Raw genomic sequence first — 27,769 nt, forward strand, 5'->3', positions numbered from 1 at the left:
TTTGTGTTGGATATTTAATTTCATTTTTATATATTGACAGCAGAGCTCTTGTTTTGCGTGCATAGAAGTCTGGGTATCCTTTTTGAATTTGGGAAGAATACCTACTTAAGACTTTCAGGAACTCTGAAACCAAACACAGGAGGCATTAGGGGGGACAGATGACCAAAAGTCATTTGTTCCCTGTGCATTTGTCTTTTAAGAACTTCCTTACCTTCAAGGACATTTTATTTTTCAGCTGTTCAAAGAGGAAACAACTGTTAACGTGTTTTGGTTAAGCCTGGTATCTGGTCATATTAGGACTACAGTATAGGAAGGTACCTTATACTAAGAGCATTGGTCCATCTTGCTCACAGACTGGCCGGAAGAAGCTCTTTCCAGTTTTTCAGTTGTGGGTCTCTCCCAGCCCTACATGGAGATGCCAGAGATTGAACCTGGGACCTTCTGGGTGCAAAGTAAATACTCTACCTCTGAGCTCCGACCCATCTCCTGTTTGTAGAAATATAGTACATCTCTACATAGTGAGGAAAGCTAGGTTTCCTGTGTGCTCACTCAGTTTGCTGCCTTAAGTTTCCAGGAAACCTCTTGTTCTTCAGTCTTAAGTGTTGGTTATTTGTAGACTGGACTTGGACCAGATAGCTCTGCAACAGAGGACTCCTTCAAACAGATAACAGTGTTTTGTAAAAGATGACATGTGGCCACCCTGGAAGCTTCATCTTGGTTCAACAGAGGTGTAGTTAAATATGCCTCTGCTATACCTGATGTCAAACACAGTTTTACAAGAAGGAGCAATCAACAGGATCTGCATGTATTCATAGCAACCACTCCTACCCATGACATTGTTGCATTGTCCTAGCATAAGTCATAGACTGGTATCATTTTGAATGAAACGTTTGTTACATCCCTGCGTGCTGCCCACTGACTTTCATAGCATGTAAACTAGCTTCCCCTGCTGGGGCTAGAATAGAATATACTGTATTTTTCCGTGTATAAGACAATGCCTTTTGCTTTTTTAAAGAAGGCAAAAATTGGGTGTCTTGTGATAGTGAATGCAGAGGGGGGATGTGCAATTAATGGCAGCAGCAAGCAGGAGATTGGCAGCAGCGATTGGGCGGGTGATTGGTGGCTGCAGCAAGGCCTGCAGGCGATTGGCTGTGGCTGCGGCAATTGGGCAGGTGATTGGCAGCTGTGGCGAGATGGGCAGGCGATTGGCGGCTGCGGCAAGTGGGCGGTGGGCCGTTGGTGGCGGCATAGTGTGGGATCAGCAGTGGCGGGTAGGTGGGTGAACGATTAGTGGAAGTGACCTCCCCCACCCCAAAAGCTAAACAACTTAATTTTTAAATTTTGGGTTAAAAAATATGGGTCATCTTATACATGGGGGTGTCTTATACCCTGTTTCCCCTATTTTAAGACGTAGTCATAAAATAAGCCATAGCAGGATTTTAAAGCATTCAAGGAATATAAGCCATACCCCGAAAATAAGACATAATGATAGGCGCAGCAGCAATGCCGGCCGCGGCAGGAGGAGAAAGAAAAATAAGACACCCCCTGAAAATAAGCCAGTGTGTTGTTGTTTGAGGAAAAATAAGACAGTGTCTTATTTTCGGAGAAACACGGTACATGGGAAAATGTGGTATGGTGTTGATGGTGAATGTATTTGCTGATACCCCCACACACTCCATGTAGTAAAGGATATTTCTCAACTCAAAATCTTCAGAAGGTGGCTTTAAATCAGAGGTGGTGCCCACATGTGTGTCTGCAAGTACCTTCTCTGTTGTTTCCAAAAGGTCTCCATCAAAAAGGTCTCCCCTCAAAAATCCACATCCCATGAGTGCTCTTTCCACTCTCTTCCTATTTGCACTGGCTCAGCCTCTGTTATATTGAACATGTCCTCCTAAGCATGTCCACAGTTCATTGTGTACCAGGACACCCTTCTGAACATAGGAGAGATGCCAAGAGCTTCTTTCTCCGTGGGCAAGTTTGGCAGTGCTGAGTGTAGGTGCCTTTGTTTACCATTGATGGAGAGGCACGGCGGTACCATTTTGTGTTCTGCCACATACCTCACAGCAGCCATTTTGTGTTAGGTTCTGTCATGTCTCCATGGCAGCCATTTTGTGACTCGTGCCACAGCACTTTTTCAAAATCCCAAATGTAACCGCTGGGTCCAAAGCGTTGGTGACCCTGGCTTTTAATCATTGCTATGAGTTGTGGTTCCCGCTTCATGAGGGCAGCAGTCGCAATGCATCCATCCAAGTCAATACAGTGGTTTGTGGCTTTCATGTGATAAATATTCTTAGGAGCACTTCATAGCTTGACACATATGAAGAGGCTTCTGTCCCCAAGAAGCAATGGAAAGACTGAAGCATACTTTTGTATCACTTCGTGACTTTTTATTTAAGCACAGCATGTTCCTATTTTCAAATGTTGACAGCTTTTAAAAATGGCATAACAAATCTTGGAAACGTTAGGAAGTCCTAATAGTATGCTGATCAGACATTCATAAACAGAAACCTATGGGATCAAAAGAAATAGCAATGGGAATGTAGGAATCAATTTTGGCAGAGGCTGTGATATGAGCAGAACCAATCTTCTCCACTTTGGATTATGTATCCTTTATTCTGTTCCAAAAGAACCACACAACAGCTGGGAGTGTTAACAGAAAATAAACTGCCAATTTTTGATGAGCAGCATGCTCCTCAGTGGAGACTGGTGCCCGTTGGAACTGGTAAGGTAGAAGCCAGAGAGACCCACATAGCCAGGGAGACCCACATAGACAAACAGAGCCAAGGACAGGTGGAGCCAGCTAATTCTAGTTTTGTCCCCATCCTCCTCCCCACTGAGTTCTACAGGGCCAACACTGGGACTTAAGAAGTTGGAAGCTGACAGCCAGTGTCACCACATGCTGGAGCAAGAAGGCAGGCAGCTGGGGACTGCCAGACAGCAGCTAGAGGCTGGTGGGGCAGTGCCCCATTTGCCCAAATGGACCAACCTCCATTGAGATACCAACTGAGGAGAGTGCAAACAGCACTTAACATCTATTAATTACACAAATAATAATGTCAGTGGGCCTCTCTTTAGTGAGTGCTGCAAGATTGAGATACTGGATGTTCTGCAGTGGGAGCCAACTGGAATCCCACACCCTCCAAGTGTCCCTATTTTCCAGGGATAGTCCCAGATTTACAGAACTGTCCCAGTTCCCGACCTGATCCCGGAATGTCCTGCTTTTCCTTAGGACATTCCTATTTTCATCAGAGAAATGTTGGAGAGTATGGAGTTATCCGACCCCCTGAGGCACGTGAAGACAGCCCTGTATAGTGACGCTTCTTAATGCTGAATGTTGTTGTTCATTGGAAGCCACCAAGTGTGGCTGGGGCAACCCAGTCAAGATGTGCAGGGTATAAATAGTAAAATTAGTATTATTATGGAATAGGACATCCCTATTTTCATTGGAGAAATGTGGGAGGGTATGGGACTTTGGAAACAAGGTCTGGTGATGCTTTTATGCTTGCTTGCCCTAGTATGCAGCACATTATTCAGGCCTCATAAGATGTAATATTGCCAAGCCCCATGAAGGAGTATCTCTGTGTTGAAGCACTGTTGAGCTTCCCAGAGGAGAAGAGAGCAGTAGACAGGTCCAGGGTTCACAATGTGCTTCCTGCTCTTTGCTTCTCATTTTTGAACGTGTCTCTCTGAGTCTGTCTGCTGCTTGAGCTTTCCAGACATTGTTGGTATGTAGGCAGAGCTTGGAAAGCTTGAACACGCACAAGCATGAAGACCCGTCACCAAGAGAACTTAGAATACATGCGCCTATCTTCTACTTAATCTCCATTAACAAAGAACCCCTGCAGCTTCATTAGGAAGCACCTGCCCCAAACACCTTACAATTCTAACTGAGGAAATGACATGAGCCCATAGGAAGGGGAAACTGCCGACAGGTGAGCTCTCTCCTGTCTTTGTTGAAAGGTGCCATTTTGTTTCAGTGTCTGAAAAGGGCCCCGCGAGGTTGGCAGTGCTAGCTGCTACTGTGGGAACAGTGATGGTTGGACTTAAGACTTGAAAGGTTAAATTATTGATTTCTTCAGCGTGGTTCTTTATAGAATCTCCTGTTTGGGTATCACCACCTGAGGCAAAACAGTCGCAGGTACTACTTCAGGCCTGGGGGCAGGACCTAGCTTGTAATCTTCACTTCCTGTACTGGTCGAAGGAGAAGGAAGGGATGTTTCAGGAGATGCTGTGGAGGGGAAAAAACACAAAAAGGTGTTATTTGCAATAGCCTGGCATTAGTCTTCAGCCAGTGGGTCAGGACTATAAATGTTGGGGAATTCCATCAGAAATGGGAACAGGAGTGGATATTGCTGCAATTTGCATGTTCATTGGAGATCAGGAATTGGAATCATACAAGTTTATATGAGTAGCATTCACTAGCTTTTTTTTTAAGTCTGCAAATGTTATGTATGTAATCATCCCCTGAACCTTTTCCTCCAAAGAGGTCTCTGGGTTGGACAGGATCCTGGCAGGATCAAACCGGAGTACTTCTGGGTGCAAAGCATCTTTGCTATCATTGAATTACATTACTCCCCCGTACAATTTCTCCCATTGCTGTGAAGACATATGCACTTGGAGTATGCAATTTCCTTTTCAGGAAATTGCATATTGCAGCTTAAATTTTCACAGTGAAATTGAAGCATCGCTCCCAGATTTTCCTCTTCTTATCCTCGCTCCATGGAAGAAAGTGCATGCCTTTCTGAAATGTTCCAATATGTGCACATTCAGAATTTAATATTTCAGAGGAAAGATCTTAATAAGCAAAGGTTTTAACTAAGTGAAACAGATAGGAAATTGGACACCTACAGGCTGAAATGGTGTGAATTACTGATCCGATGCTGCTGGGGAGCACAATGTGTCCCGGAAGAGGTTCCATGTTAAGGCTGGAAGGTCCTGACTGGTACTGTGGTGCATCCATAGTTGTCCCTGCATGAACAGAGAGAAAAGCTGTCTCATTCTGCCAGTCATTATTGACCAAATACTGTACAAAACACAGGCGTCATTTTCTTTGTTTTGAAGTTCGTTCTGCCTTTAATGGGAAAGCCTAATGCAATCCTTTTGCTTTTATTGATGTGACCCACTCTGAGCTTTCAGAAAGCTTTTTTCTAATTATGCCATTCTCTTTGTATGCAAACACCCAAATGGATGGATGGATTTGTCTCCTGGCTTTCACCCAAAGTGTGTCATTCCCCCTAGTCATAGGTGCCAAGTTCCAGATTGAAAAATCCGGGATCAGCATGTCTGGTGCGTAGAAGCGACTTCTGGCGCTGCGGACATTTTGGAAATGGGCACAACGGCATCGGAAGTCGCTTCTACGCATGTCCAGAAGTGCGTAGAAGAGACTTCCGGTGCTGGCGCGGCACCAGAAGAACATGGCCGCCAACAGGAGCTCTGTAATCCGGGGGAATACAGGGTATTTTGCCATTCGGGACACCTGTGGGAAACGGTAAGAAAATACGGGGGGTTCCCGGGGAAAACGGGGTACTTGGAAGCTATGCCCCTAGTTTGGTTTAAAGGTACAGGCGGGGTAAGCTTTCCAGTCCAAGGGCTGCATTTCCTTCTGGGCAACTCTGCAAGGGCCATATACCAGCAGTGGGCGGGGCTAGAGGCAAAAGTGGGTGCAGCAAGTTTACCTTTGCCTAATAGGCTAGTGTCTCACACACCTGTACGTTCGCTATCCGTGGAAACAAGGGGCATTACCAGAGTTCAATGACACATTGGAGCAAGGCAAACACATTTCTGGCATGACACAAAGCTAGTGAAGAGTGTGACCTAGGGAGAGTTCTGAGGACCATATAGAAAGGTCTGGAGGGCCACATTCTTGCCCCCAGGCCTGAGGGTCCTCAGCTCTGTTTTAAGACACACAAGTGAGAAAGACACAGCACCATTCCAAATGTTGTTTGTTACCTCCCAGAAGCATTTCCTGAAGCAAGCTGTCGATCCTTGCCACTCCAAAGAGCTTGACGAACTGAACCTGCTCAATCATCTGCCAAGTGATGCTTTGGAGAGGAGGCAGCAGGAGGAGAATGTCACTGAATCGGCCTCGCGAGTCATACTGCCGGTCGTTAATGTAATCCTCCAAATTCACCTGTACCTGAAAACGCATGTTTTTCACCTTCCCGGGCTCACTCAGGCCTTTGCAATCTGGGAGAGAGAGAGAGAGAGAAACTAACTAAGGTTAGTTTGGCTTGCATGCAGCAATTTGACTCAGGGGAATTTGTGGTATTCCATATGTTGGACTCCACCCCCAATCAGCCCTGACCATTGGCCATGCTGGCTGGGACTGATGGGGGTTGGAGCCCGACATCTGGAGGGCAGCAGTTTCCCTGTCCCTGCCTTAAAGGGTTTGCAACTAGGATACGCACCATACCCTCTGAGATCACCTAAGGAGATTTCTCAGTGTGCCCTGCTACCATCTGAGATGTGGTTCGCAACAGTGCATGAAAGAACATTCTCCCTAGTGAAGCCCAGTTTGTGGAATTCCTCGCCCCAGGAAATGGACATGTGGTGAAGACAACTGAAGAGGGTGAAGGAGAGACAAGAGGAGCAAGGGATGGGTAAGGGCAAATACCATTGGATGGACTTAGGTTTGGTTATGGGATAAAGGTGCCCCATGTTAATTTCACATATGCTCATAGCTTGTTGCAACCCATTTCCACATTAACCTGTACCACTCCTGCTAAATTTCAGACACCTGGTTGAAACTGTTTTATGCCAGGAGGACTCTGCTGCACTGGTGTTTAAATGTCTGGCATTTAATCTATGTTCCAAATGTTGTATATGTTTCAAATGTTTCTATTTTGTAAGACTGTTGGGGACTGAGATGGTGAAACTCAGGCTATACCTTTTTAAAATAAATAAATTATCCTCTTATTGCATATGTTGTTGCTGTTTTCTAAGAAATCTGCATGAAGATTTGCATTTAAATACAGTACATACATTATTGAAAAATAGCTGTTTCAAAAATATATTTTATTTCAACCTATGCACTTCTAAACACTCTTTTCTCCTACAATACAAATGCTAAATCGCACAAGTCAAGAACCATGTTGTAAAATCCAGAGAAGTGCAAAATCCAAAAGAAAATTGCATTCCGATCCACACATTAACCCCGAAGCTGTAGATCAGGTCAGTTCACTTTTCAGATTCACCAAAACTAAATTCCTCCAGCATACCTAGAGGATTAAGGGGTTCAGCAAAAGGCCTTGAAGAAAAGTGATGTTTGTGGGAGGGTTCTGAAGAAAGGGTGAAGGGGCTACCATTGGTCCAGGAAGGAACCTGAAGCATAGTGGATGGACAGAGATAAGCAGTGAAGCCTCTCTGCTGAAATCTGAACCATCCTCTGAGGATTAACGGACAGTAGCACATGAGAGGACCTCACCTGGGTCAAAGAACACAATGGCTTTCAGGCAAGCGTATTCATTCTCATCAATCTGAATTTCTCGCAAGGGCTTCACCAGCTCATCCAGAATTCTGGTAGCTACACGGGCAATTTCAAGCTCTGGACAGTGCATTGGGATGATGAAGTCGTTTCCTGAAAAGAGGGAGGGGGGGCGGAGAAAAAGCATCTTACCTTGATGCAAAGAGGAACATAAGATGCTGCTATACGCTGAGTCAGATCCTTGGCCATCTTGCTCAGTATGGGCTTCACTGACTCTCCAGTATTTCAGACAGGGAGTTCTCTCCCAGCCCTATGTGGAGATGCCAGAGATTGAACCCGGGGCCTTCTACATGGAAGGCAGATGTTCTACCACTGAGCTCTCTAGGTCTTCTCCAACGTTTAGGGCAAATATTGATGTGCTGTTTCAAAATTATTGTTTTTAACAAATTGGCCCCGCAAGTAAGAATGAACAAGCTTCTGGGACTCTAAAAATGGGACTCTTCACCAAAGTTAAGGCACAGTTCTCTGGTTGCCTTGTCTGAAAACCTGGTGGTAAAGGATGAAAAGGGTGGACCCCCTTCTCTGTTGGGGAAAGGATGTAAGAGTGATGTGGAAGCTGTAGACCTTCAGATGTCCTTAGACTCCACCTCCCATCAGCCCCAACCAACATTTGGAGTTTGGAGTTGGAGTTTAGCATCTGAGGGTCCCATCTCCAAGCTAGAGTGTTCTGGGCTTTTTAGGTTGCAATCCTGTGTACTCTTACCTGGCAGGAAGCCTCATTGAACTCAGGGGGGCTTACTTCTGAGTAGACAATGGATGCATAAGATCACACTTTAAGGCAATAATCCTATGCCCACTTTCCTGGGAGTATGTCCTATGGAACTCCCTGGGGCTTGCTTCTGAGTAGACATGTATAGATTTGCAGTGTAAAAGGGATATTATATGGTGGCTGTTTATAAAGCTGTCTAATGTGGAGAGTGTGGAGAGAGGGAACCAAAGAGATATTCCCCCCTCTCTCATAATAAAGGCTCAGTGAAATTGAGACAGAAGAAAATAATTCTTCACATACTGCATAAATTCCATCAATTATATATATATATGCATGCATGCTTTATTGTTCTAAATAAATAAATAATTTGTTGGATTTGCCACCAAAGGATGTGACAAGAGCGACTAACTTATGTAGAGTTATAAGGGGGCTAGATGAAATCGTGAAGGATGGGTCTATCAGCAGCTATTGATCATTGAACATCCATGTTCAGCTACAGTCTACCTCTGAATAGCACCAGGTGCAGTGGGTAGAGTGAACCTCTTGCCCTGCTTCATGTGAGCTTTAAAGAAACACCTGGCTTATCTTCTGTGGGAAACAGGATCCAGCAGGGATCTTCTTGTGTTAGGGTGATACATTTTAGGGTGGGGTGTTTATAGATTACTGTTAACTTACTAGAGGGATGTGGGTGGCACAGTGGTCTAAACCACTGAGCCTCTTGGGCTTTGCTGATCAGAAGGTCAGCAGTTCAAATATGGTCTTTGGGGGTAATCTTTCCAGTTGTCTTATTCTAGAACACCAAAAATATAACAATGAACCACTGTGGTTTTGAAAACAGAGAGAGAGTACAGAGATCTGGTTACTCTGTGGAAACTAGACAATGAGGTGTGTTCTAGTGCATGGGTATTTTACCTAGTAATAGAAAATCCGTGTACGGTATAGAACGCTTTGCAGCTCCCAGCAGTAAGTGCTCACCAGCATGGGCTCTTAGCAAGGCAACCTGTGAATCCCAAGAGAGAAAGAGAGAAAAGGAAGAACAATTTCATACTGACTGAACTGTAGTCTGCTTTACTGATGCAGGTCGACAATGGATCTTGATCAGATCCTAGTTCTGGTGAAGTGATCAAAACATGAACTAAATCAGCCCACATCCTTATGTCTGGTGCTGCCATAAATTTCCTTTCTACCTACCTACAGCCTCTATACGTTCTTCCCTTTACTGGGACTAGGGGGGAAATCCTAAGACCTTAAACCAAGTACAAACCATAGGTTTAAGATCATTGTTAATTAAATGCACATAAAACCAGAGAGTTGCCCATTGGAGTATATGGGAGAACTCTTGTTTTAAATCAACTAGGGTTGAAGCCACAAAGCCACAAAAGAAGAGTGTGAAGGGCTGGCTAGGGTGGCCATGTGTCCAACTCTACAGAGGTCGGTCCCTATTTGAAGGTGGCCTCTGTTTGAAGGGCTGTCTGGCCTAAGCCTGGTTTAAAAATAAAGGACCCTAAGAAGGGAGAGCAGGTGAGACTTGACAGTGAGCACTAGGCAAATGGCTCATCTGGTCGCAGCCTTCTCCACACTGGTCACAGGTCTGTGTGAATTAGAGCCATTATCTTTCAATGCGCCTCTATAGGTAGGAAATGAGCATTTGCAAATTGTATGCAAACATGTCCTCTCCTTTTGTCTCCTTTACAAATGGTGCATTTCCCCCCCCCTCTGTGTGTGTGTGTGTTTCATAAAAATTTATACACCACTTAATTGTTAAAAAAAGAGCCCTCAAAGCAATTTACAAAAAATAAAACAATAAAACTGAGAAAAATTCACAACCATACTTTAAAACATACCCAAGTTAAAATATATGTTTTGGTAATGTAGAAGTGACCTGATACTTTCCCCCCAGCCTACTAAACTGGGGTAGCAGCTAGGATTGTTACATCCAAGCTGGCCTCAACATGTGAAATCTGTTCCCCAGTAACCTCCCTACAGCTTCTTCACGCTCATTGCCTCCCTAGGTTCCTACAGTGTTGCCTACCTACAACCATCAGTGCCATTGGCCTGATCCATGATGTGCCATTGGCCTGATCAAGCAGGCTCTTCTTATGTTCTTCCCCACCTCCTTTAAGTGCTGTGAGGTCTTTTCAGAGCCTCCTGTTGCCCCAGTTTGTTGCCTCATCTGTCCAATTACCCAAGTTCCCTTCTCTTCCATCAACACCTTCCCTTCAGGTACCTTTTTCTCAGTCCATTCTACCCTGTTTTTGGATAGCTTGCTTATGGGGGTTACTTCTCTCTTGGACTGAAGACTTCTTCCTAGACCAACCCCCAAAAGCCACTCCTGTCTCTAGGGTCTGTGCAATGCTTTCATTTCAGCCAAACTGACAACTTCCATTTCCCTCTCAGAAGCAGAAAATGCCTGTTCTTTGAGCAAGTGCAATGTTCCCTAACATTCCATGAAATCCTACCCATCCAGTTCATTGATATCTGAGGCTCTGTGTCACAATTGCCATCCAGTAGATGTGTTGGCTTGAAAAATGCTAACCTTTTACACCCAGGTTTTCTATTCTCTCTCTCCCAAATCACTGAATCAATCCATAACTGTTGTGAAACAAACAACTGTACAGATTTTTGAGTTAGGAGGTTTCTCCTTTGCACATCGCATGTCTGCAGAAGGAAAGCATAACATTCAAAGAATCCAGGTTGCAGAAGCCACACATGCCTCCTTCCTCCCTAAAAGTTGCTTTTTTCACCTGATCATCCAAGGGAAGCTCACAGAATGCTGGGATGTATTTTGCCCACTCAACGAGGACCAGGAGCTGCTGCTTCATCGACTCACACACATCATTGATTGTCGCAATCTTCTTCATGGCAATATCAGCACTGTGCACAGGACGGAGAGCTGAATACTATAAGAGAAAAAATCAGGCATCCTTTAACTAGGTAATCCTACATCTCCTTCTTCCCCATTTTCCCACGCCTCCATATAACACGCCTCCATATAGATGAGTCTATTGTGCCCAAATGGAAAGTTACCCTTTTGTCCAGAAGGTGGCAATAGATCACAACTATTCTATCAACAGTGTATGTTGACATTATGAATTTGCCTTGTGCCCAAACTCACCCTCCAAGTTCTGGAAATCTGTAGTCCTTCTGTGCAAGAGGTTTGCATTTTATTTATTGATTCCTGTTTGGGGCACTTTAGAATTTCTTCAGAGAGAGAGACAGAGAGAGAAACTAACTCCATAGTACACAGTTGGCTGATACCTTTATTTTAGGACAAAACAAAAAGTAGCCAAAATGTGGCAAGCTTAAGAGTTCTCCAGAGTTCATTGTTGGATAAGATGCTCCATGTGGTAGGGAGTGGTTGGACAAGGAAAGGGAATAAAGAAAAGGATAGAAAAAAATGATCTGGATGTTACAGCCAAAAAATGATAAACAGATTCCAAACATACAGTCAGAAGCTTCCCCATCTATTTGAGCTAATGGGAAAGGCCCAGCTGAGGATGTTGGGGATTTCAGGAAATGTGGGCATTCAGGGAGGCTAATGAGTTCATAGCCATGTATCTGGCCTGCTTTGGCCTCCTAAACTAGCCTGTTGCTTGGGGGCGGATGAATTTGTCCATTTTGGTTTCTCATTTTGACTGCCTTAAGTTCAGTCATCCACATTTCCCCAACAACTAGTTCTCACAAAAATTCATTTCAGAGCATATATGCAATTCTCCTTAACACAATGCACTTTTTCTTTTCTTTTTTCTTTTTTGCTTATATGCACATTTTATTGCACATTTCACCCTAGTGTATGCATTTTTGAACCCGTTACTTGGCTTGACAAATTGCACTGCAAAATATGGAAATACACAAATTTCATAAGATGGCTGTGTTTCAGTTTGCAGATTGTTTTGGAAAGTACGAACTAGGTAGGTTCACCTTTAGATGTGACCCGACTCACATTGTGCTGCCTTAGGTGCAGTGGAAGATTATACCCTATTGCCAGGCTTCAGTATGGTTAAGGACGTCAGGGGGAGTAGACTCCCAATGCCCACAAGATGTAAGAAGAAATGTGGGGGGGGGAGGTTCCCCTCCTACCTGATGCGCCATCGCCTCTGCTTGGGTCAGAATGGTGATTGACAAGGCTCCGTTGTCTTCGTAACTGCTCCGGCGGATGCTGATCCTGTCACGCTCATTCTGTACAGCTTTGCAAGAGAGACGAAGCAACTGTGTCAGGCAGGCATCACTTCCAATGGCCACACAACCGACTGTCAATAAGCAAGAGGGCTGACTTGCACTGGAATTTCTGAAGTTTACATTTCTTACTGGACTTGCACCAAATGCAGATGCTAAGAATCTTGGGAACTGGTCAGGCCAGGTAGGGAGAACCCATAGGCAAGTGTTCTGGTGGGGACGTGATTAGAATCCTTTGCAAATGTTCACACCCTTTTAATTCATATTCCTTTCTGAAGGACCACCTCTCCCTATGTGAGCCTGCCTGGGCTTTGAGATATTCTGGGGAGGCTTTTCTATGCCACCATGACAGGCACATTTGGTAAGCGCACAAGACAGGGCCTTCTTGCTGGCTGCTCCCAGATTGTAGACCTCCCTCCCATGGGAAGCTAGAATGGCCCCCTCTCTTCTTTCCTTTTGCCGGCAGGCAAAGATGTATTTTTTTTTAATCTAACAGTCCTTGGCCACCAACTGGCTGTTGCGGCAGTGTCTTCTGAGGGTGGGTGCTGTATTTTTGTCTCTCTGTGTGGTTTGTTTTCAGTGCTGCTGTTGATATTCATTGTGTGGTTTAAGTTGCATCTGTTTTCATTTACACTAAGCCCAGGATACAAATTAAGTGTCAACAATACTGAGCTGGATGAGCCAGTGGTCTGACTCAGCGTGTTCCCGCAGTACCCTAAAGGCTAACAGACACATTTTTGAAAGAAAAAATTATAAAAAAAAATCCTTCCAGTAGCACCTTAGAGACCATCTAAGTTTGTCATTGGTGTGAGCTTTTGTGTGCATGCACACTTCTTCGGATACACTGAAACACATTTTTGTGTTGAAAGCTTTTGTGGGACCCACTTAGGTATATGGATGCATAAGCTAGGCATATATACCATGAGAACAGAAAGAAGAATTATTTTATGACAAAGTGAGGCCAAAAGGTCATCCACGCAAGAGATAAAAAAGCAGGTGTGTCACATACTGTTTCAAGCACAAATGAATACAGGATCCAGTTGAAGTGAGTTGTATTAATGCTCCTATCATAATCACACCCTTTGGAGAGCAAAGTGGCTCCTAGTTTATCTTTTGTGTGGTTTATGGTGTATATTTTTCTATTTTCCCTTCAGGGCAGATAGCAACCCCCCAGCCTAAAGCATGACGTTCTCAAGATGCTTTTGGCATTATCGCAGGAGGCTCCTTGAAAGAAACCTATCCAGTTAATATTTTACCTACTGTAAAAGTAAGTCATTATTAGGCGGTGAGTGCATTGCAATGCATTTCTGATGAAAAGAAACATTAAGACTGAGACAGGGATGGGCAAACCTGTGAATTTCAGTTTTTCTGTTTCCCAACCTTAGGTTCAGTTCTCCACATTTTCCTTGTGAAAATTCAGCAGCATTTTAGTGTGAATTCCTCCTAATGCACACACCTTTGTATGCAGCTTTCCCTAATATACACACAAAGCGATTTCCCCTTACATAATGCATTTTTATATGCAGTTTTCATTTATGCCGTATATGCATTTCTGTGAACACTTTGCCTCTGTATGTGCATTTTTCTATTTGTTACTTGACTAGAGAAGTAGATTGCAAAGTTCAAAGACGTGTGAATTTTGAAGGGTGGCTGCATTTCAGACCATGTACTATTATTACGGAAAGTGTGAATTAGGAAGGTTTCCCCATAAATGCAAACTGAATTGAGTTTCTCCTCCTCCATCCCTAAGCTGAGGCCAGTAGCCTATCTGAAAGGCTAGAAAGATACAAAGGCTTACTGAAACTGCATCACTGTAAATGCAGCATGATCACAGAGCAAGTTTTGACTCGGCCTTTGCCAACTCAATGCCTTCTTGGTGTTTTGGACCAGGATTTAGGGTGTAGAAAATCACTGGGTATTTATTGTCAGGAGCCTTGCTATATCTGAATTTTGCTGAGCATTCTGCAATCGAATGATGGGAAACTTCAATGTCCCTTCCATGTCCAAAATCTTGAACAAACAGGACTGTGTTTGCTGTTTGACTTCCTAGTGCAACACCAACCAAACAATTGGCTTCATTTCCCCTGAAATCGGATTGGGTTGCTGCAGAGGGGGTGGATCAGGGTAGGGCAAGGGGCGGAAATAAAAAAAAACCCACAGGAAATCGATAAATGTCCCAGTAGAGGTCATTTTTATGGCAAAGGAAGCAAATCAGTAACTTCCCAAAACTTTCGCTAGATATGCAGATCCTGTGTAAACGATGAGGGTCTGATTGCAACATCTGGTGCTCTGCTTATAGACTAATTACTTATTTTATTTTTTAAAAATAGTCCCCTTTTCCTGCATAAAGCTCTCAAAGCAGCTTAGGAAATTTAAAGCTAGATGAGGTTTCTATCCTTGTTTTTCACCGTGTTTCATCTGGCACCTTCACTATACTGTCTTCATCAAATACTGAAGATGCACCTCTGGCCTTTGACACTAGAAAGGTATATTTTCAGGGCCCATCGTCTTCTTATGATCGCAATTTGTATTTAACTGGTTTTAATGTATTTTTGAATGGTTGAAAGCTGCCCTGAGACTGCATAGTGAACAGTAGGCAATAAATCAAACTACTAATACAAATTTGAACTCTGCTTCAGGAAGCAAAATGTCTTGGGTGGGATGGCACTGCCTGGGCAACGTCCTAAAAAAATTCCACCCTCCCCCCCCTCTTCCAAACCACATGATCCAGCTCTGCCTATTTATGATTCAGGATTCATCCATTGTGATTCAGCACCCTCATCGACGGTGCTGCAAAGGAATTTGCTGATGTGGAACTTGGCACAACTCATCAGCTCCCCCAACGCTAGCAGCAGGCTACTGAATGCAGGGCTAGCGTCACAGCAGTGCATATGGGAGTCTGGATCAGGGGATAGTTTAAAACCATTTACCTTCCTTCTTCATTCCTGCCCGGAAACACTTCTTCAGGCGGCAGTATCGGCACTGGTTCCTCTTGTCCTTGTCTATTACGCACTGCCTGCTAAATCTAGAAAGGGAAAGAGGCAAGCATTGGTGGTATGAAGGGCCAGTCCTATCATTAGGCAGAGTGAGCCAGCTGCCTTCGACGGCAGGTGCCAGGGTGAAGGTGGCAATGAGCAATGCTAAAGGCTGGACACTCCCCTGCTAAGCAGAGGAAGAGGGGAAGCTTATACCAAGTCGGACCATTGGCCCATCTAGCTCAGTATTGTCTACGCTGAGTGGCAGCAGCTCTCTGGGGTTTCAGACGGGAGTGGACATTCCCAGCCCTGCCTGAAGATGCTGGGAATTAAACCTGGGAGTTTTGGGGTGCAAAGCAGATACAATGAGTTACCAGCCCATCCCAAATCCTGCTGCCTTGTACGCTGTCCTTTTGCCGGGGTTGAAGCAAGGGTCAACTGTTAGTGTGGTTGGGTTGAGAGCTATCTTGTTCTTTGCCTCAGGCAATGAAATGTCTTAGACTCTTATTTTATTTTACATTTTATATCCCACTGTTTGTCCATAATGGAACCCAAGGTGGAGTACAAGTGGTCTCTGGGTGGCCACCCATCCAGCCACTGGCCAGACTTGCTTAGCTTCAGCTAAGTGTTGGGGCAGCTTCATGGACAGCCAACAGAGATGGGCAATTCTGTCTGTTTCTCCATTTCTCATTCCCCCCCACTTAAATTCATTTTTTCAAGCTACTGTAGCAATTTATGAATTTTAGTTAAAACAGTCCTCATGAGAATTTATCAGAAATTTGGTGCAAACGTAACCTGACCATAGAATCATAGAGTTGGTAGGGACACCAAGGATCATCTAGTCCAACCCCCTGCAATGCAGGAATATGCACCAGTCCCTTATGGGAATCAAACCTGCAACCTTGCTGTTACCAGCACCACACTCTAAACAACTGAGCTATCCAGTTTTGGTTAAAATGTGCTTGTTTTTGCATGCAATTTCCCCAAATATAATGCACTGTTGTGTGTTATTTTCATGGAAACATGCCTTTATATGCAAACTTTACCCTAGTATGCACATTTTTGTACAAACTCCTTGGATGGAGAACTCCACTGCAAAATTAGGAAATGTGTGAATTTCAAAGGATGGTTCACACATTGTTTCAGGCAGTGCAAACTAGAGAAAATTTCAAGTTTGCATTCATCTTCAAGCCAGTGATAATGTTCAAAGCTTATGGAAAAGCTGGTCAGTGTCCAAGGATACCCTACAAAACAACAGAGCTACCTGCACGAGTAGACGTGATTCTTACGGACGCTCCTTCTGAAGAACCCTTTGCAGCCATCACAGCTGGAAGCTCCATAATGCTTCCCAGTAGCACGGTCCCCACAGATGGCACACATTGAGCTGATCCCATTTGCCAGCAGGCCGCCACTCCCTGACTCTGAAACAATGGCATCTGCAAAAAAAGGGAGTTCACCAGTGGTCAATAAAGTGGGTGTCCTGGGGGTGGAAGGAACAGGTCCAGTCCTACTGTGAGGCAGAGGGAGGCAGCTGCCACAGGTGACCATAGGTAAGAGGTATGGAGTAGAATAGATACAGCTGGGTCTGCCTAGTAACTTATAAACTAATCTACTGCCCTCTAGTGGAGTGGAGGGTGGTGTCTCACCACCTATGTCTAAGTTTGGTGCAACCACCAATCTGGTTGGCTTTTATATATGGAATGGGTGGGGAGGTAAGCTCTATCTTTCCTCTTGGACCAGCTCTGGAAAGGAACAAAACCAACCCAACCCATAGAGTATTGGGTCTTGCCTTATTTTTAAAATCAAAATCCACATGGCCCGCTGCTGTGTAATAAATGAGTCAACATTAACAGCATACATTTAAAGCACTATGATTCCACTTTAACCAGTCATGGTTTCCCCCCAAAAAATCTGGGAGCTGTCGAATTTGTTACTTATTTGAGTAGAATTTGTTAAGGGTGCTGAGAATTATTAGGAGACTCACATTTTACCCACCTTGAGCTACAATTCAAAAATTGGTATAACAATCAATCACTCTTCAGAAGGAACTATGGGCATCATTGGTTTGTAAGGAGAACAGAGGAGTCTCCTAACATTTCTCAGCACCCTTCACAAACTACAGCTCCCAGAATTCTTGGGGGAAGCCATGGCTATTTAAAGCAGGCATCCCCAAACTTCGGCCCTCCAGATGTTTTGGACTACAATTCCCATCATCCCTGACCACTGGTCCTGTTAGCTAGGGGTCATGGGAGTTGTAGGCCAAAACATCTGGAGGGCCGCAGTTTGGGGATGCCTGATTTAAAGTGTTATCACAGTGCTTTATGTCTATGATATGAATTTGGTCTAAATTAGCAAAGCCAGCAGCTGACACTAGGTGGTCCACCAGAAATTGGCCATGGAAGCAAGATCTGCCCACTCCTAAGCTAGTTCAATCAGGATCCTGAAAATCAGTCTATGCCAGGCATAGGCAAACTCAGCCCTCCAGATGTTTTGGGACTACAGCTTCCACAATCCCTAGCTAACAGGACCAGTGGTCAGGGATGATGGGAGTTGTAGTCCCCAAACATCTGTAGGGCTGAGTTTGCCTATGCCTGGTCTATGCAGTCCTGGAATATGATGCTACAAGCCAAGACCAGTACTAGTGCAAGAGGTGCTGCCTTATAGGTATTGAAATAGAAAACAAAACAAAACAGATTCTTGAGCATTAAAAAGCTATTGATTCAGGTGGTTCATGCTACTAAACCAAGCTGCACCACACAAGAGAGCAGATAAATAAAGCAGCCGACCCAGGATCAGTTGACAATCTTTTGGGGGGAGGGAAAGCATTATTTATTTAGAGTTGGATCCAAAGATGCAATAAAGGACAAGTTTCTGGCAGTGGTGCTGTTCAATTTAACTGTTGTGCAAGAGCCACCAGAAAAACATTGTGTGTTGATGTGCAATGCATCTTCTGTGAGCAAGTATCCTGCAATGTTGTGCAAGGCTACGTGCAAAAGATGGTGCAACAAGACTGTGCACACATGGAAGTATCCCAATGGACTTCTATTTTCTTGTCTTGCACAGGGATCTTCCAGCAACTGCCCTTCCAGACCACCTTATTTTACCAATGCTGCTTTCTCATTCAAGGCAGCTGCCATTTCACATTAAAAAAACATGCAACCAACTTGGCATCAGGCAGGAATGAGAGGCAGACGGTGGACAGGAAACCTCCGCTAAGAGGCCAAGGCCTATCTGACCACCAGCTGCATCTTCCCAAGAGAAGATAGGAGCCCAATGCCACCTGATTCTCCTCCCTGCCTGATACACCGTCTCTGAAGCAGCACCTCACATGATTGGTGTCTCTGTGCAACAGCTAGTGCCGGGTATTCCTTCCCAAGTAGCTTGTCTGCAGGAAAGCCTCTTGCAAAACAGCGCCCCCTCCAGGTTCAACCCCCCTATTCTCAGTCAGGGGAGAGTCGCAACATCCCCCCCAGCTGTATGCTTAATTAGGGGTAGGTGGCTGGGGTGGGGTGGATTGGGGTAGGTAGCCTGATTGCCCACCCCAATTGAGACCACAGGCTTGATGGATGAGCTGTGCACAGCCATAAGTTATACCTGACGTTCTCATATTCACCTTCACCAAGGTGGCTTGTGGCCATAAAACCAACAGAATTAAAAGACAACATACCATTTTAAGAGACTACAGCAGGCATCCCCAAACTGCGGCCCTCCAGATGTTTTGGCCTACAACTCCCATGATCCCTAGCTAACAGGACCAGTGGTCGGGGAAGATGGGAATTGAAGTCCAAAACATCTGGAGGGCCGAAGTTTGGGGATGCCTGGACTACAGCATCAGTAAAGCAGCCAAGCCACCCAGCAATGAAGAGGCTGGTCATCTACTGACTCCTCTGCTCTCTGAATCAGATGCCTAAAGCTCAACTGTGATGGAGTTGGGTGGGTATCTCTGGAAGCTAATTCCACAATTCAGGTGTGAGCACTGAAAAGTCCCTCCCTTGTTTAGCCATTCAGGTGTTTGGAAAGATAGCATAAGAAGAGTCCTGCTGGACCAGGCCAATTAGGCATTTAGTCCAGCATCCTGTTCTCACAGTGGCCAACCAGGTGCCCCTAGGAAAGCTGCAAGCAAGACCTGAACACAACAGCACTCTCCTCTCCAGTGGGTTCACCCAGGCTCAGGAAAACCCCTCGCCACCAGAGTGCTTACTGGATCCTGGTGCCGTCCCACAAAGGTGCCTGACCAAGGTAAGCATCATTGGCATTAATATTTTGTGTCGCAGGGCCATCTCTCCAATTCTGCCTTCTGAAACCTTAAAAAATGCAATCCTTTGTTGATGCTTGCCACCTCTCATTGGTTTAACTCAGCTACGTAAATGTTAGCTTGGGATATATGGTGATGGCATTTTATTTGGCCATAAATACTCCTCAATGCCTTTGCTTAGTGATGCTATGGTGATGTCAAAAGGAGGGGGGATGAAGTGCTTTTTAAAAGCAGGTGGTGGGTGGGAAGAAAGCAGGCAATATATGGCCACATTCATACCATAGCCTACATTTAAAGCAGGCATCCCCAAACTGCGGCCCTCCAGATGTTTTGGCCTACAACTCCCATGATCCCTAGCTTAACAGGACCAGTGGTCGGGGAAGATGGAAATTGTAGTTCAAAACATCTGGAGGGCCAAAGTTTGGGGATGCCTGATTTAAAGCGCTATGATACCACTTTAAAAAGTTGTGGCTTCCCCCAAAGAATTCTGGGAGCTGTCGTTTGTTAAATGTGATGAGAATTGTTAGGAGATCCCTTATTTCGCCTCGCAGAGCTGTAGTTTCCAGAGTGGTTTAACAATCAATCACTCTTGATAGAGAAATCTGAAAATTGCAGCCGACTGTTAAAGGGTGCTTTAAATAGTGCTTTAAATGTATGGTGCAGATGTAGCCCAGGTATTGTCCATCTTCTGTGTGACAGTCCTCAGAGATTTGAAGACTACTATGATGTCTCTCCATAAACTTCTGCAGGCTAAAAATAATTCTTTAAATAATTCTTGAAGCCCATGTTCTTAATAGAACTTGGGTTCTAGATCTCCTCTAAACATACCCTAATTTAAATACAATAAATGGCCTTGTTCTGGGGCATGAAAATAATTCCTGGGAGTGGCTCTGAGATGTATTTGTGGTGAGAATTCTCTGGCAGAAAAATAATCTACTTGGTCCAAGTTCCACAAACATTCTGGCTGTGATGGATGCACTGTGTGCAGTTTGGGAATTTATGGCAATGTCTTGGGGTAGAAAATGTATCCTCACAACCGCATCATGTGTGGAGGAAGTGCGTAGCACATTGTTGATCTTCAATATATACAGTGCATGCAGAACAAAGGGCTGGTGTTTAAACCAGAAAACGTAAAATTTATGGTTATCACTCAACAAGATAGACTTAATTATTTCTTTGTTACTCCTTCTTACTTATAAAGTCCTAAACAACTCTGGGTCATGTTACTCAAAATACTTTATTTCACTCTATTTGCCAGTAAGGGCATTACAGGCAATAAATGGAACCTGGTTAATGTCACCATGGTCTGATGGCTATCAGCTTGTGATACCGTGAAGGCAGGCTTTTTCATTGTTGAAACCAGCGTAGTAGAATGATCTCACTGCTGAAATCCGAGATGCCCCATCAGTATTGGCATTCCTCCGGCTCTTGAAGACACACTTGTTTAGACAAACATTTCCCTAATCAGCTAAATTGTTGTGTTGTTTTAATGGGCATGTTTTATTGTACACTTTAATTTATTTTAATGTTCTGGTGAAATTATTTTATTGTGTGTTTTCATTATGTGTGTGCGTAGAGAGAAGTGCCTGGTGCCATCATTCTCAACTTCTAAGTGCAAGCAAAGATGTTACTCTTCAGTCAACTAATTGCCTGATAATTGGGGTCACGTGGGAATGACAGTACCTTAGGCTGCATTGGTGGTGTTCTTTTAGTAGTGTGGGGTAAGATTTTTGCCCTTTTTGTTGTTGCAGGATTTAGTCAATGGATGCTATTTCATCTCTCTGATGTCTTTTAAATTCTGTATCAGGTATGCTTTTATAATTTTAAGTCACTTTCAGACATTTTTGGAGTAAGCAATGAAGAAATGCAAACAGCAACAACAAGAAGTCACCTTGGCAAATAAGTAGTAAATAAATAGGTTTTGTAGGGCCCCTAACTATTTAAAAGCAACAGGACTAAACAGGCAAAGCTGATTGTGGCCCAGAGGTGTACATGGGAAATAGTTTTCCCTGTGGATTTCTGCTCAGAGCAGCCTAGAGCTTCTCTATATATAACAAAGGATCAGTCCTAGTTTTCATCTCGGAATCTCAATTATTATTTTAATGCCACAGAGCTAGCAGTGGAATTGCAGCTTGTGTGTCAAGTTTCTCCCTGCTTTCTTCTTCTGTACATTTTATGGAACAAAATGTATATCCTGCTCACTGGACAGGAAACCTTCAAGGGGTTTACAAAGAGCAATAACAAGTATCCATTTAAAATATTGGCAAAAGCAAGCAGTAAAGTCAAGCTGACATGAACCAATTCTCAAAATGCAAATAAAATCAGCCATACTACCTGCTAAAAATTGCATGTTAAAATAGCATGCCTTTGCAAGCTTGGTGAAACAAAAAAAAGTTTTTAAACAATACAGTGAAGGCAACCTGCCTAATATCAATGGGCAGGGCGTTCCAAAGAGTAGGTGCTGTTGCCCATTGCTGGTAATCACAGATGGAGAGAGTGCTTACAGGCTTCCCAACAGAGTATCTGGTTGGCCACTGTGAGAACAGATTGCTGCACTAGATGGAGTTTTGATCTGATCCAGAAAGCTCTTCTAACGTTCTTATGATTCCCTTCAAGTGCAGAACGAACATCATGTGGCACTTGGTAATGTGATAGCAGCTTACTCAATGTAACAATGTATTTTATTATGGGTATTTCCTTGCCAACGAGTGGGGTGAGGCTCATTGAAACGGCATTGAGACGTTGCATAGGTTGACGTTATCAGGCCTGTTCTGCCACACCTCAAGAGCAGAGCCATTTTTACTCCCGATGCCCTGTGCACTTCTCCATGAATCCAGATATATAGTCTATTGCCTTGTATGTTACTCTATAATAAGCTTCCCTTGTTTGACTTGGTCATCCTGGCCACCACCCATGGACCAGATTGCAGCTGTGACATTTTTTGAAAAGGGTCATGCTGAACTTTTAGGATGGGGGAAAGTATTAGGGCAAACAATGAAACATTTTCATAAGAGAAGTTCCTTTTCCAAGCCAGTTGTCAAAGCAATTCCAATTAATGAGATACACCAGCCAAATATTGGAACAACAATATGAGGAATTGTATCATGGGGCAGGTGTTAGTCCAACATAAACAATGTAGGTTAAGAAGACCAGGACAGCTAAAATGGTACCTAAGAGAAAAATAAACAGATGTAGCATGGTGGGGAATATTTCTCAAGTTTGTAAGAGTTGGTTTGAAAAGGAAGGAAAGGGGAGAGGGGGGAGGGATGAGAAACAGGATCATAAATTATTCTAGATTACAACCATACATCTTGTTCTGGTTCAATCCACTTCTGGTGAGTCTTCAAAATTCCAAAATCTACTAAAAAGAGATATTTCTTTCTTTTATTGCCACAATTTATATCCCACTTTCCCACTAAGTATTCAAGATGGATTTTCTTTAAAATAAAAATCAAAATCAAATCATGCGTACTAATAAATGAAGCAAGAACAATTTCAATCATACCAGATAAAACAAACTAAAATTATTACAAAGACAGGGTCAGCATAAAATCCCCTTCCCAAGGCAGTCTTAAAAAAAAATGCCACTGAAATGAAACTGTCTTTGTTGTCCACCTGGAAGTGAGTAGCAATGGCGCCAAGCAACCACATGGGTGTCCTTTGTAAGGTCAATTTATGCTGGCTTCACATGGGAACATAGGAAGTTGTCTTATACCAAGTGACTATTGGTCCATCTAGCTCAGTATTGTCTACACCAGGGATTCCTAAACTTGGCTGCTTTTGTACTACAATTCCCACCATCCCTAGCTAGCAGGACCAGTGGTCAGGGATGATAGGAATTGTAGTCCAAAACAGCTGGAGACCCATGTTTGGGAAACCCTGGGCTACACTGACTGATGATGGCTTTCCAGGGTTTCAGACAGGAGCTTTCCCCAGGCCTGCCTGGAGATGCTGGGATGTTACCTGGGACCATCTGCATGCAAGGCAGATGCTCTACCATGGAGCTCTTCCCCAATTTCACATCAGAAGTAGATCATCTTAACAACTGGGAAGGCAAGGGAAGGCTACAGAAAGGCCACTGAAATCCAGTGGGGTTATTGAAGGTTACGGGAAATCACTACAAAATTAAGATAGTCACAAGGTTTCATCACTGGATTTCAATTCTTACATTCTTTCAACTCTGAAATCTGCATTGGAAACTGCATTGACTTTGACAAAACGAGATGATTCAATGGGGCAAATCTATAACCCTACCCAACGATGAGCTTTTCAAGAAACAAGTGCACAGATGTTGCTTGTTTATCATGCAAGATGAGATCCGCCAAGTTTTCCTTCTGCAAAGTGTTTCTGCTTCAAGGATATCCCATTTCCCTGTTGCTCAAGCTGCAATAAATTGCAATCGGTGGCGGGGAGGGGAGCTCAGTTTTCCAGCCAGTAAACTTGCAGAGTCCTATTAGGTGTGCTTGCGTCAATGTCATGAACACCTTACTCAAGAGAGTGCTCGTGATATCTCTGGTGATAAGCAGTGCAGCTTACCACCACCACCTCATGTCAACACCATCTTTGTACGCTTTAAAAGACATTTCGATTTAATTTTATTCTGCATCTTTAAAGTCAGCCTCAGCGTTTTTGTGCCAAACCACCCTTTAGAGAATAAGCAGGAGCAGTGCCAGCAAAAATATCTCCTCCCCTTCAATGATGCACCACCATTTTGAGAGTCTTAATTTTGTTTCAATGTAAACTTCCTTTCAATGTAAACTTCCATGTTTCATGTTTCCATGTTTCAATGTAAACTTCCATCAAGAAGGCTGATCGCCGAAGAATTGATGCTTTTGAATTATGGTGCTGGAGGAGACTGTTGAGAGTCCCATGGACTGCAAGAAGATCAAACCTATCCATTCTGAAGGAAATCAGCCCTGAATGCTCACTGGAAGGACAGATCCTGAAGCTTAGGCTACCTCATGAGAAGAGAAGACTCCCTGGGAAAGACCCTGATGTTGGGAAAGATGGAGGGCACAAGGAGAAGGGGATGACAGAGGATGAGATGGTTGGACAGTGTTCTCGGACCTACGAACATGAGTCTGACCAAACTGCGGGAGGCAGTGAAAGACAGGAGTGCCCGGCGTGCTATGGTCCATGGGGTCACGAAGAGTCAGACACGATTAAACGACTAAACAACAACAAACTTCCTTTCAGGGATCAATATATTCCCCCTTCCCCACTGTAACAGAGAAGTATCACTTTACCAAACTTCATTTTTGTTTGGGGGGGGGGCACTAGTGAAAGCTCCAAAGCCCAGGATAAGAATGAGACTGAGAACACAAAAGAAGACAAAGCCTTTCCTTTCTTCTAAACCAGTTGCTAATTCCATAATTTGAGCAAACACTTCCCCTAATTTTCCCTAAACACCATTAAAAAGATGACTGTTTGTCTATTGTAAGAGCTTTGTGAAAGCTCTTGGATAGACCTCTTTTATTTGGATCACTTTACTAATGGGATATATCGCGGTCTCAACGTTTTGGCTAGGTTGTAGGGAATGGGGTGTTTTCTTTTTTTAAGCTGTTTGGACAAATTTTTGATGAGGATGCTTACCCAAGACAAACATGCTCATTTCAAAACAGCAAGTTCCTGACTATGTTGGTTTACTTATTAACAAGTAGGCAAATACCACAATGCCAACTTGAAACAGCCTTCACCTTTCAGAAAAGCTAGCATGTTGTTTCTACACTATTGTATAGATATAATTTATTTATGAATCCTAACTTTTTCTAAATATATAGCAAGGTGGAGCTATGGAGATAAATACCAACCAAAGATCCATAACACATCATTAAGAACATTAATAAAATGTCAATAAATAATAATAGATATTGATCAGTTAAAAGAAAAATCAGGTTGCAATGCCCTTTCTAAATTAAACAGTTTTCAAAAGATGTCTGAAGGGAGGGAGGGACTTGCTGAACTTCTACTGGCAAGGAGTTCCACAGGGCAGGGTCTACCACACTAAAGGCTCGGTCCATAGCAGAGGCTGGCTGAAATTTGGGGTCATGGGGAACCACAAGAAATACTCCTAGGAATGATGTCCTGTCCAGTCAGTGACACTTGAGCCACAGGTTGTAAGGGGGGGAAAAACATATTTGAAGGAAACATCAGCTCAAGCTTTCTGGCTACCCACAAGCCTTCTGTGTCAAAGTCACAGAAAGGTGTCACCATATTGTTTAAGAAGAACAGGGAGACACCTGTGTTTCACCTTAAAGACTAATAGAAATCTTGTAGCACAAGACTCGAGCTCATTTTATCGGATGCTTGAAATGTCATGTCTCCCCTTAAAGACTAACTCATTTATTATGGTTGTGAGGTTTTATGGACTGATGGGGTTGACTGTAGTCCGCAAAAGCTTATCCAGTCATTAATGTGTTCATCTTTAAGGTAGCACAGCATTCTCTGTTGCGTTTGCTACAGCAGACAAATGCAGCTCCCCCTCTGGAAAATGAAATGTTGTACTTCATCTGATATGTAAAATGTTATGTTCTCCTCAGCTGGTAGATGGGGGAAACGTGTGTAAAGAGTGGGTTTGAATGGTCAAGAATTCCAAGAGCTACAATCAGAACCAAGATGACATGAGATTCTAAATATATGGAAGTTCAGTGAACATTCACAATGAACATGCCCAACAAAACTCTGATGACCTCTCTCCCTGTGCCCCAGAAATCAGCTTCAGATGAGAGTGATTTGGAAGGAGGAGGAGGAGGTCAAGCTATTTCATACGTAATCTCTCCCCACCATCTCATTTATCAATGGTACTTCTTGTCAAACAAAGTGGGCAGTGGTATAAAATGTCATTTACTTGATAAATACATCATCGGCATAATATTCGGAAAGTAGATTTTTCCAGGCTTAATAAACAATAGTCTTTGCTATTGACTAAGTATTTTGCAGCATTGTGATGTCATAATAAGAGGTGTGGGGTGTGGAATACACCTTTCCCAAGAAATTTCCATTGATTAGAAATCCATTTTCTCAATCACAATATAACATGCTTTTCAATCTAAGTCCCTTATCGGCAATATAATTCAAGGCCGCAGCATAAGACCCGTCCCAATGCAGAAGTCCAAGAGTTCACCCACACAAATGCGACACCCTCCACCCTTCGACCCCATTTCTTCTTGTCCACCAAAGAGGACAACATTTGAACAAAGGTAAGCAGAGGCCGATTGGAGAGGCAACAGAAGGCATCTCCTCACTCACCTGATGAGTTTGTGGGCAGCACCCTCAGGTTTTCGAACTCCAACATGGTGTATGAGGAGTCGAGGGACTCGGCGTAATCTGGCATCTCCATGTCCATTAGGCTTTGACAAATCCGCATTATTACTGTCAACAGAGACAAGTGAGGCCCCCACGACCCTGCTGTCAATCACAGCGAGGATCTCCAGCACGGTAGGGTTGACAACTACGGCAGGCTTGAGGATGACAAATCATTACCTAACTTTCCCACTGTTCCCTCCCCCACTACTATCAGAAGGTTGGAAGGTAGAAATGACCTAGTCTTTATTGCATGCTCTCTCTCTCTCTCTCTCTCTCTCTCTCTCTCTCTCTCTCTCTCTCTCTCTCTCTCTCTCTCTCTCTCTCTCTCTCTCTCTCTCTCTCTCTCTGCCTTGTGCCCTATGAGTCTATGCCCTGAATCATGATTATATGGTGGCAGATAAGACCTGGTCTAAATCAACTTAAATTGCATCCTCCGTTCAATAGTGTGTGGTTTATGGCAATCCTTAAGCAAACATTTTGAAAAGTGCAGGCAACGACAGATGATCTAACATACTCTTTCTGCAGGACACGAAGTGTTGGAGGCTATCATGCACTTTTTTGTTCTAGGTTTTATTATAGGGTTTTAAATATCAATATTTGTCAGAAAGGATGCTGGAAGGAAAGTGCCACCATTTTGTGAAAGAAAAGGAAGATTCCGGCTATGTGGAGGAAACTACGTGAAAGCCACACATTCATAGGAAGCATGTGAAGCTACAGAGAAAGTTATCCAGGTGCTATGAAGGCCATTGTTGGCTCTTAGACCAAACAAACAAACCCCCCAATGTATTTCTGCTTGGGAAATATAATGTATATCCAGTGCTTTTTTTTTTCCCCTAGAAAAATAGGCGCCGGTACTCATCATGAAG

The 27,769-nt window shown here is 43.7% G+C and overlaps 1 protein-coding gene across 1 annotated transcript; it reads right to left on the bottom strand.

Annotated features, from left to right (window-relative positions):
* Positions 1–67: 67 nt before the first annotated feature.
* On the bottom strand, positions 68–27,170 carry LOC118086927 (hepatocyte nuclear factor 4-beta-like). The gene is made up of 10 exons (XM_035119026.2): positions 26,847–27,170; positions 16,608–16,779; positions 15,299–15,393; positions 12,273–12,379; positions 10,937–11,092; positions 9,105–9,192; positions 7,424–7,576; positions 5,950–6,186; positions 4,849–4,968; positions 68–4,228 (listed from the first exon to the last, which is right to left on the bottom strand). Exons 1-10 carry the CDS (start codon positions 26,962–26,964, stop codon positions 4,089–4,091), a joined length of 1,386 nt encoding a protein of 461 aa, XP_034974917.1. The 5' UTR covers positions 26,965–27,170; the 3' UTR covers positions 68–4,088.
* Between the last annotated feature and the right edge of the window lie 599 nt (positions 27,171–27,769).

The sequence above is a fragment of the Zootoca vivipara genome, chromosome 6, assembly GCF_963506605.1.
Source record: "Zootoca vivipara chromosome 6, rZooViv1.1, whole genome shotgun sequence".
Taxonomy (NCBI): Eukaryota; Metazoa; Chordata; class Lepidosauria; order Squamata; family Lacertidae; genus Zootoca; species Zootoca vivipara.